The following is a 10,813-nucleotide window of genomic DNA, read 5'->3' on the forward strand; positions in this document are numbered from 1 at the left end:
CCCACTCCAGGAGCTCCATGTCTCTCTTGCACTCAGGAGCCCAGAACTGGACACAGCACTCCAGATGTGCCTCCCCAGGGCTGAGTGGAGGGGCAGGATCACCTCCTGTGCCCTGCTGGCAATGCTCTTCCTAATGCAGCCCAAGATCCCACTGGCCTTCCTGGCCACAAGGGCACTGCTGGCTCACGGACAGCTTGTTGTTAAACAGGTCCTTCTCCCAGCAGGTCAGCCCTGCACCTGTGCTGGTGCAGGAGTTATTCTTCCCCAGGTGCAAGACCCTACATCTGCCTTTTGGATTTCTGAAGGTACCTCTCTGCTCATCTCCTTAATCTGTCAAGGTCCTTCTGCAAGGCTCACAGCCCTCTGGTGAACTGGCTGCTCCTCCAAGTTTTGTCATCACTTCACTTGCTGAGGAGGCATCTGCCCCTTCATCAAGTCACTGATGAACCAGTCAAACCACAGTGGGCCGCTACTGAATCTTAAGGGACACCACTAGCGACAGGCCTTCAACCTGACCCTATGCCAAGCTGAAGGCCTATCACTGATTAAGATCCTCTGGGATCTGTTTTTCAGCCAGCTCTCAATGTACCTCACTGTCCCCTTATAAGTCATCCTAATGCCTGTATCATGACTTACTTTTTAAAGGAACTGTTCAAACTATTTCTTACTACTTATCATAAACAGCAACAGCTGTAATTACACACAGAACTGTCTTCCCATTATGTGGGCACCAACACAAGAGTTTTTTTACATGTTCAGTGAAATCCAAGAGAAACCCTTAATCCTTAAGTATTGCACTAATAAACTCGGTAAGTCAGAACAAAGAAAAAGATCAGCATGTCCTTATACTGATCTCTTACCTACCACATTTAGGCTAATTCAAAATCATACCTTGAATAGCTTCCTTTAGCTTTCCAAGAGCAACTCTGGCAGCTCCTCTTCTGGCAAAAGCTTTAGAGTAGGAAGCATCTAAGAGCAGAGCTTGTGTGCAGTCATCTTCTGCCTCTTTGTACCTCAGCAAAAGCAGAGTACAAAATTAATGATCAGTTTCAAGAGGCAGTTTCAACTGAAAAGAAAGAGCTATCCAAACCAATTAAAATATAAAGGCAGATCTTCATTACCTACGTACATAAACATATCACTGAGCTAAATTGCGAATTAAAAAACTCCCATAAAATATGGCTTCTCAGCACCTTGAAATTTAGCTGTATCTTTTGGTATTTCATAAAGTGCTGACTTTTTAGCATTACAAAAATTCACATCCTCTGTAAAGAAAAAAAAACAAAACACTTAAAGCTTGTCAGCAGAGTCCACTTTAAAAATTCAACAACAGCCTTAAAATCAAAGTTAGTACCTTGGCTTTGTACTTCTGAAAACCAGAAATACCATTACAAACAAAGAAAACATACCACAGAGGAGCAGCAAGTATGCATGAGAAATTTCTCTACATTTGGAATTCTGTGACTTGTCCTTAACTATTTCAGAATGAGAATTCTGAATATGCTTGCATTACTGTCATTTGTTTAAGATTAAATTTTCTCATCCCATTTATATTGTTACATTAGATCATGGTTCCAACTATGTGCTTATGAAAGTATTTTCATTCATGTTTAAACTATCATTAAATTAATGCAAATTTATTTTTATATGCTATTCTCTTTAGTACTAGCAGTTTGTAAGAATACCAATGGCCTTTTGTTGCATTTTATGCTTGGTCCTCTTTCAAATGTAAAGACCAATGATACAAGACTTATCATAGGGAATTAATTTCCTTGCTTTGTCATTCAATTAAAGTATCGCTTCCTCTGAATCTCACAGAAGATTATTTGCATTCTGATGTCCTTTAAATTACAAGTGTTGTGTCAGAAATACTATCCATGCAACCCATCTTACCCTAATGTGAGATCAATCTACTGTCTCTACAGATACTCAGCCATGTTACATTAGAACAGATGACGAACAAAACCCTCTGCTCTCTGCTTCTCATGCTACCAGCTTACAACTTTCAAATTACCACACCATCACAGAGTCAAAAGAAGTTCACACCTAAACATTTTTCACATGGAACTTATCTAATTTGCCCTGAAAGCATGAATTGCCCTACAGTTTCTGGGTTATTTGGTTAAAACTTAATTAAAAATAAACAAGCAACACATACATGCCTCTATCAGTGAAGTTAAAAAAAAAACATTTGAAAAGGTAACAATTTCCAGAAAAAGCTTTTATTCATTCTCTCCAAAGTCAAAAATTATAATCCACTTATTTCACAGTGCAACATTTAGAAGCTGACTGGGTTTCATAGTCAAAGACAAAGCTTTGGGCAATTCCTTTCAGAGACCTGAGTATCTGAATTTTGCACACATGAAAGAACAAAAATTAAACTTCAGAAACCATTATTTCATACTGGTATTATTTTATTCTCTAAGAACTCCCTTCCTACAAATTGCATTTGAAGATCACACATACAGTTTTGTTCCCTCTCCTTTACTGCTTTCAATGTGATTTATTCTATTCTGAATTTTAACAGAAATGAGGAGTGACAATAACTCAAGTGAAAATCTGCTGGATCATTATTCCTCCTGATTTGCAACAAACAAACAAACAATACAGCATGTGCAATTCCACTTACTTCTCAATCTTTAGGTAGGCCATGGCTCTGTTAGCTGGCAGTAGTGCATTGGTGCCATCTGCTGCAATACCACGGGTGTAACATTCTATTGCAGCCTCGTACTTTCCTTCTTTGAAATAACCGTTACCCTGGAATATTTAGATCGGGGAAAAAAAAAAAAACCAGCATTAAGAAACTCTAGTGCAAGGAACTTCTTCTTACCCTTTTTTGTAGAGATGGTCACAATATTATGAAGATGAATTGCAAAGAACACACACTTCAGAGCAGACAGTTACAGGATTATTTCTTCCTATCTAAGTTTAGAGGCAGAACACAAAAACTATCTTAATGCTTTCTAATACTTCAAGGAAAAAAATAAAACCCTTGCTACTTGCATAGTTCAAATGCAGACTTTTAAGTCTATAACTTGATATTTTTTTATGCTTGTTGTATTTTTATTTGATGTGCAGGATAAGCTACCCTGTATCTCATGAACTTAAACACAAGCTAAACGTTTACAATTCCCATTTCAAGATGATTTTTTGCACTTCTTGCACAAATCCATCTTTATCCTGCTCCATAAAACTTATCCTCAAATATTACTTGGGTCCAAATGATGTTGTTGTTTTCTAATTAATGCTCCATACAAGAAAACTACATTACTTTTTTTGTTTGTTTTTGGGTGGACTAAAATTAGCTTTTGCTTCTCAGTACTAATTCGAAGCTACATATCTTCTCTGCTACTACTCTACTGACTGACAAAAAACCAGAAAAGCCACAGTTCAGACTTGACAAGGATCCATGTCGTCAGGAACAAGCCTGCAGTCAGTCAGCTCTGCTGCCAATGAAGTACTGCATTAGACTGAAATATCTCTTCTGAAACCTCTTCAAACTCTTGTTCCTTAATGCATACTTTCATTCTTATCTGACTAATTACTTCTTACAATCAGTATCACAAACCTGAATAATGATAATAAGTCAGAAGTTACATAGGTAAATGAACAGAAAAACTTTAGTTTAGTTGGTAATGTTCTTAATTTCCTGAAAAAGTGGTGAGAGGGAGAAATCAATAAGCCAACTGTGAGTCAAGACTAAGGATCCAGAAATACATTTTTATTGTCATTGTTGCCTGCACCCCTGAAGACCTTTCTATAACTACTGTTCATCATGCAATCAGAGGTTTGAAAACAAGAAATAGCCTACAATTCCCCTTGGACAAGAAAGCATCAAAATGTTTGTAATAATGGAGAAATAGGATCTTTGTAAAGTGCATTTTAAGTTCTGCTTGTCTTACCACATATCTGAAATTTTGCACATACAATTTGGGCTGTAAAAGTTACCTTTTATAATTATTCCTCCAGACAAATCCAAACAGAACTCACTGTCCCACTCACCTTTCTAGAGGGCAAAATAGGAAACATTTAAGGACATTCCATGTATGAAATTCAAGGCAGTATCAGGTTTAATTTATATATTTGCATAACTAACAGCACAACACAACCCTTTTATTTGCTAGGTTTCTCCTGTTCCACCAGAACCTGTGACCTACCAGATCTTTTTCTGCAATTGCCTTTTGCTTCAGCTGCTGGTCTTCAATGCGCTGCTTCTCTTCATCCGTTAATCCTGTTCTGACTGCATCTTCAAACTTTTTCGGTTCTGAATTTTCTTTTGATGACAGAGCCTGTGAAAACATTAATTTTTTCCCTTCAGTAAGTATCCCCCCACTTTTCATTTTCAGAACATAAATTACAATAATTTCCAAATTTTTAAGGTAAGAAAATCTGCCAAGGTTTTTAATAGAAGTACCTGTGTGGTAAATTAAATGCAAATTGAAGAGAAAATTTAAAAACAATTTGAAATAGTTTCTTGAAAATGTATTTCTATGACAGATTGCAAGTCACAAAAATGCTTGGTAAATAGAAAGTATGTAACTTCTGAAACACAGTGTGAAATGACTCATGGAACCTTTGTATACAGTCTAATTCACCTATCATCTATTTCTTCAATTACTGGAGACTTGCATCTTCATTCTGAAAATAATTTTTTCAAGCACTGTCAAAAATACAGTTGAAGAGGTGTAAGTAAATTCATACAGAAGTGAAAAGTGAGCTTATATGTACAAAGGTCATCACAGTTAACATTGTCCTCCCTGTCACAAAAGGGATCAACTTGCACTGGAGTATTTTGTTCTATTCTTAGAACAATTTTCTGGTTTGGGTGACCACAGCAATCAGTGGGGCTACAAACAGGCTAGCAATGCAGTTTTGTGGCCAAGAGAACACACAGGTTCTCTCCTGTGCTGTGCTTCCTTATATCAAAATACTAAGCATGATTGAAAAAAGCATTAACAAAGGAAATAGAAAATGGGGGGAAATTAAAAAATAAACCAACAACCACCAAAACCCAATCAACCAACCAACGAAGAATCGTAAAAAGGCCAGATGCTGCACACATGCAGTCCATCATTACACTGATATCTGCATATGTGTGAGTTTCTCCCAAAGAAACTCCATTAAAGATTTGGACCTCAGTGAACTTCAGATGCTAGAAAAAGCATGTGAGAATTTGTTGAATCAGTTCTTGTTATAAAAACTAACACATATATAAATTGAACACGGTGTATTCATTTATGTTAGGGCCTATTAATATTATTACCTGATCAATTTTCTTCAGTTCATTTTTTGCTTCCAAGTTGTTTGCATCCAGCTCCAAAACTTTTTCATAATCTATCAGAAGACCAGAAAAAATATGTTTCAGGTAAGAAGCACAGACCAGTAAGCAGAGCATTCTTTTGAGATAAACTTTTTTTGCAGTTACCCAAGAAGCCTGAGATATTTCAAGGAATGCATTATTCTAAAACAGTTAAAACTGAATTATTCCAGAACTACTAACATCTACTGCTATCATTTGGACTTGCTACTTGAATTTTACCTTACCAGAAGAATATGCAACTTGGTATTTTATTTCTTTGTTTATAAGAAATGTAAAACTCCTACATCAAAGAAGCAGATCACACAAGTTTGTATATATTTTAAGAAAAGAATTTAAAAAAGACCCACCTTCTTTGGCACCTTGAAGATTTTTCAAAGCAAAGCGAGCAGCCCCTCTTCTCACATAAGCCTTTACATAATTTTTATCTAATGCAAGTGCTAAATTGCAGTCAGATTCTGCAACAGAAAACCTATCAAAAAAACAAATGAGTAGCTTGGACACATCCAGGTAACAAGCCCCAACACTTCAGTAGTTTATCCTACTCTGAGCCTCTCCAGGCTCTTGATAACAAGGATATCTTATATGCTTCAGAAGGGGCACAAACCAAGTAGCTACACGTTTCTTGATTCTGAATCCATTAAAACAACAGAGTCAAACATCAGTCAAGAATCTCTACTGCCACAGCAAGAATAACCAACTCCCCTGTATCCTTTCTTCACTCAATAATCAAGGCCTTAGAAATACAGATCACTGAATCTGAAAGGCAATTTAACTTCCTCTTTTTTCTTCAAGTCTTACACTGTAACACAAGAGATGGTGAACTGCTAGTGTGCAAACCAAGGAAAAATTGAGGAAGACTACCAGATTGCTTCTCCTGGCAATTCCTGTTTTACTTTGAAACTGGAAGGCAGGTTACAACAACAGCCTTACACAGAGTGCATCACAGCACTTGATGTATAAAACCAAGAATTAAAACTAGACCAAAAATCTGAAGGTAGCATTTCAAGTACGAAAATATTACAGGTTAAACAATACAAGTCTTACTTTTTCATTCTATAAAAAGCTGATGCTCTGTTTGTGGGCAATACTGGATTGTATGGATCAGAATGCATCCCTCTAGTATAGCATTTTATGGCTTCATCAAAGTTTCCTTGTTTAAAGTAGTTATTACCCTGTGAATAGAAAAAAGCATTTTCAGTAAGTTACTGTACATTGGCAGACACCTTGCTAATTACAAACCCTAAAAAAATCAAAGTATCTTAGAAATGTTTAAATATTTTTCTTCAACATTTCTCACAAAGTACTGCTTTACCATGAAATATGCTTTCTAACAGATATATCCTAAGTGCACCATATCAAATAATTTTCATTACATATTCTATAACATGGGTCTATAAAATAATTTTCAGCATCTCCAGGTCATTTCCAGAAATCTGTAATAAGCACATACAGAGCTACTCAAATTACTGAATGGGATTAAGTTTTTAGTTACTAGATTTAGCTTCTTTGCTTTCCAAGCCAACCTTCCCATTTCTGTCTCCTCTGGGACACAACTTTTATCTCATTCTTTTACCCTGAATGACCTCACTGAAGCCAGGATAATAATGGCCAAAGACACATCAACTTCTCAGTGTAGACTGCAGATTACATGTCAAGGAATTCCCACAGTAGCGGGAATACAACACAAATATCACCCATGCAGACAATTTAAAACAAACAACCCCACAAGAACTCAAACCAAAGCTAAAACTACTGAAGTCAATATTGACTGACAGATGGGTTAGGTGATTGCTTACAAACAAAGAAGTTAATCAAAAACACAGAAGCTGCTACACAACTTAGCCTCTTTCTCATGGCAACAAAGCCTGAGATAGATCTCTTTCTATATCATACTACCTTATTAGGTAAAACTGAACAGGTATGAATTTGCCGTTATTGAAGCAAAGAAGTTCACCCATTGTTCCCAGATGTACTGGCATCACAAAGGAGTATTTTTAAATTCTTGCAGATTTAGTCTGGGGCATTCAGATGTTGCGTTCAGGTAAAAACCAGTTCACTCTCTATAGCAATGCTGTACAGCCATTCAACTTCTCAAAGCAAGACATTATCAATACATTTGTCATCACAAGTATGTATTAATTAGAATCTGCCAGGCTTGCTGCCACTGACAATGAGAAGGAATAGAACTGCAGTGGGAATTTTCTGTTTTGGAATAATGGCAGGGAAAAAAACAGAAGGACTTCCAAACAGGCAATTCTTTTACCGGATGTATAGCCTCAGTGGATGATCTTTTAAAAGAAAATTGCGAATACTCCTATACAGAAATTGCTACTTTATAATGAACATCTATAATTCTATAACCTTTTCCTTCTCTGCAAGAGCCCTTTCAGCATCTACACGAATTCCATCTTCTTCAGAGTCTGATTCTGGAGATACAGAATCATGAGTACTATCTTCTTTATCAAGTTCTTCAAGTATTTTATCCTGGAATCAGAAAAAAAAACAAACCGTTGTCTTCATTATAATTTAACAGTGCAAAACAATACAAGTAAGATTTTAGGAGAATTATTAATGTGTCCTCCAATACTGACAGTTGTGCTTAGTCCTATATTCTACTATACTTATGACCTTTAAATAGGCCTATTGTTAAAACAGGTATTTTTCCCCTTAAATTCAATCTGCTGGATAAAAGCAGTCAATAGGAAACTAAGTATTTATCAATATTCCAAATATTAAACATGTAACATTTTTGGGAAAAATCTACCCTATACAGTATGCAGCACAGTAAGATACTGACAAGTGGACTGAATTCTCAGCACTGTAACAATATCTTATTTAACACAGAACCAACTGCAGACAAGACTCAGACAACAAAACAAATCTTAGGACTCACCACATCAAGTTTTCCCCATGCTTCATAGTCGTATGACTTGATCTTGTTTTTCTTGTTTTCCTCACAGGTTATCTTTGAACAGACTTTATTTTTGCTTTTCTTCTTTTTCTTAAAAGCCTTGTTCCGAATTGGTGGCAAATTCTAAATTGAATTAAGTAACTTATTATAAAACAGGTATGTGAAAATCACTTGCACTGAAGAATCTACAGTACCTATATCTAGACAGTGTATCCATCTATCAGCAAGCTGCTCTCATGAACGCTACAAAACCACTAACAACATGCATAAATCCTTCAATACATAATAGCAAATATTACATGTCTGATATGAAACTGAGTTTTAGAACACAACTCTCTTCAGAGTAGCACTGAGGAGTAACTTCAATATACTAAATGTCAGTCATAAATTAGCAATACTGATGCTGCGAACAGAAATAGTCTCATAGATCTACTCAGAACTGATAAAAAATTTACTGGCCTCATCAACTTCAGAGGCTACTGCCCAACAACTTTGTTGGTGGTCCAGCTTACAGAGAAATCTCTGATTAACTTCAGATGAAGAATATGTCACGGGTTAGTTCATACCTTCTATTCAGATGTTTTAAGTCAACAAATGTAATGTTGCTAAAGCAAAACATAATTATAATAAACATTATCACAGTATGAATAGCTGAGTTGACACTGGTCTTGTGTTCTTTACCTCTTCGGGGACCCCACTCTGTTTCCTGAGTTCAGAATCCACTTCTTTAATATCTTTTTCCCAGCTCTCCAATTCTCTCATAAAATCCTGCAGCTCTTCAGCATTTTGCTTCACTTGCAGCTGCAGTTCTATTGCTTTACTTGGTGTGCTCATCGTGATCTGCCAAAATTCAAGAAAAAAAGAAGTTGAAGGAAACTAGCTACTTCATAAATAAAAAGTGTGACTTACATGCCAGTCAGACTTCCTAACAGCATTGCAAACCATGTAACTCCAACAAAACAAAGTAAATAAAATTAAAAACAGCAATTCATGTTTTCCTAACTAAATGGAAGGTAAAGCAGCCAACAAGAAAATGGTAATCCTGAAAGTGCAAGCAAGTCCCTAAAACACTGTTTAATAATTATCAACACTTGACTGTCTTCATAAATTTTGTTGTCTCAATTTTATTGTCTTAAGTGAAAGAAGTTTTATTATCATAAAAAATAACAAGTCAATTAAAAAGTAACCTTAAAAAATCTTGGTTACAATTCAGAAAAAAAACCCCCATGTTTGTTGAGTTCGTAGCACAAAAATCTGAAAGCATGAAGCAAACATGTTTTGAAAACAATCACGATTAAGTAACTTGTGATAAGCTAAATACAAACTTAGACAAAGAGAGTTATGAATGATTGCTAACTCTAACCTCTTGATGACAAGCTTCAGGATCTGTTACAAGCCTCATGGTGCAATAACTTAGTAGCAGAATAATATAAAAATTTATGAGCCAAACAAATCTAATGATTTCTGTGCCATCCCTAATTACAGACAAGGGTCTCAAAGAGATGGAAAAACACTACATGATTACTACTGAACTAATGCTACCCAAGCAGAAATGTTTTTACATGCCCAGGAGTAAGCAGCTGTGTAGATGCCCTGCTGCAGCAGATGTGTTTATCCCTAGTTCATACACAGCTGGTGTTGTGATTATCCTGAGCAACATATTAATTCTAGTTGAAACAAAACAGAAAGAACCTTTCATTGAAGCCAAAAATACATAGGTTTCATCACATTTTCAATTAAGGAGCTTACTATGCTTTTTTCCACCTTCAACTGTTGTCCAATGCCGAACTACCACAGTAATATTCAGTCTGCTAATTTCGTGCAACTTGTGCATGGACACATCAAATATTCCATACAGCCTAGCATTTCTAGGTAGCTAAAACAAGATACTTAAAATATAAAAATATTAAAAAATAGCTTGTAATCTGCTGAACTTTTCTTTTTCCTATCTCTGATTAAAACAGCATTCTCACACATGCAAAAACCTAACACGAAATCTGGCTGTTTGTCCTCTGTCACTCTGAAGCATCCTGCTCGAGGCCATTAAGTCAAACTACTCCGTTATCCACTAGCCGCACACAACTTAGCAACGACCTTAATCCACGCACTGACAGCGGTCTCTGCAGCACAGCTCTTACACCCTTCAGGGCACTTTTATTCGAATCTCAATGCTGAGTCCTTCCAACACCCGCGGGCTGCTGGTTCCAGCAATTCCCTTGGAGCGGCCGCACCACAGGCCCGCCCTGGAGCGGGTCCCGAGGCCGCGCCGCAGGAGGCCCCGAGGCAGAGCAGCCCCTCTGAGCCTCAACACCCGCCTCTGCACCGCCCGCAAGTCGCAAGCGAGGCCTTCACTCCCTCAGGGTGTGTGTGCCCGCCTCGCCTCACCTCGCCGCCTCACCTCGCCGCCTCACCTTTCCACCTCACCTCACCACCCCGAGCAGCCAAGCCGCCCGTAGACCACAGGGATGGCCACTTATCGCACCGCACCGCACCGCACCGCACCGCACCGCACCGCACCGCACCGCACCGCACCGCACCGCACCGCACCGCACCGCACCGCACCGTACCGTACCGTACCGTCC

At 37.6% G+C, this 10,813-nt stretch overlaps 1 protein-coding gene across 1 annotated transcript in view; it reads right to left on the reverse strand.

Annotated features, from left to right (window-relative positions):
• RPAP3 (RNA polymerase II associated protein 3) overlaps nucleotides 1-10,665 on the reverse strand; it is an 18,913-nt gene extending 8,248 nt beyond the window's left edge. The window contains exons 1-10 of the mRNA XM_019006785.2: nucleotides 10,643-10,665; nucleotides 8,913-9,071; nucleotides 8,214-8,354; nucleotides 7,682-7,804; nucleotides 6,365-6,492; nucleotides 5,668-5,789; nucleotides 5,264-5,334; nucleotides 4,158-4,289; nucleotides 2,630-2,757; nucleotides 892-1,013 (exon numbers count right to left, since the gene is read on the reverse strand). Coding sequence (XP_018862330.1) covers nucleotides 892-1,013; nucleotides 2,630-2,757; nucleotides 4,158-4,289; nucleotides 5,264-5,334; nucleotides 5,668-5,789; nucleotides 6,365-6,492; nucleotides 7,682-7,804; nucleotides 8,214-8,354; nucleotides 8,913-9,065 — 1,120 coding nt within the window. The 5' untranslated portion in view covers nucleotides 9,066-9,071; nucleotides 10,643-10,665. The remainder of the gene's footprint in view (nucleotides 1-891; nucleotides 1,014-2,629; nucleotides 2,758-4,157; nucleotides 4,290-5,263; nucleotides 5,335-5,667; nucleotides 5,790-6,364; nucleotides 6,493-7,681; nucleotides 7,805-8,213; nucleotides 8,355-8,912; nucleotides 9,072-10,642) is intronic.
• Between the last annotated feature and the right edge of the window lie 148 nt (nucleotides 10,666-10,813).

This window comes from Parus major, chromosome 1A (assembly GCF_001522545.3).
Source record: "Parus major isolate Abel chromosome 1A, Parus_major1.1, whole genome shotgun sequence".
Taxonomy (NCBI): domain Eukaryota; kingdom Metazoa; phylum Chordata; class Aves; order Passeriformes; family Paridae; genus Parus; species Parus major.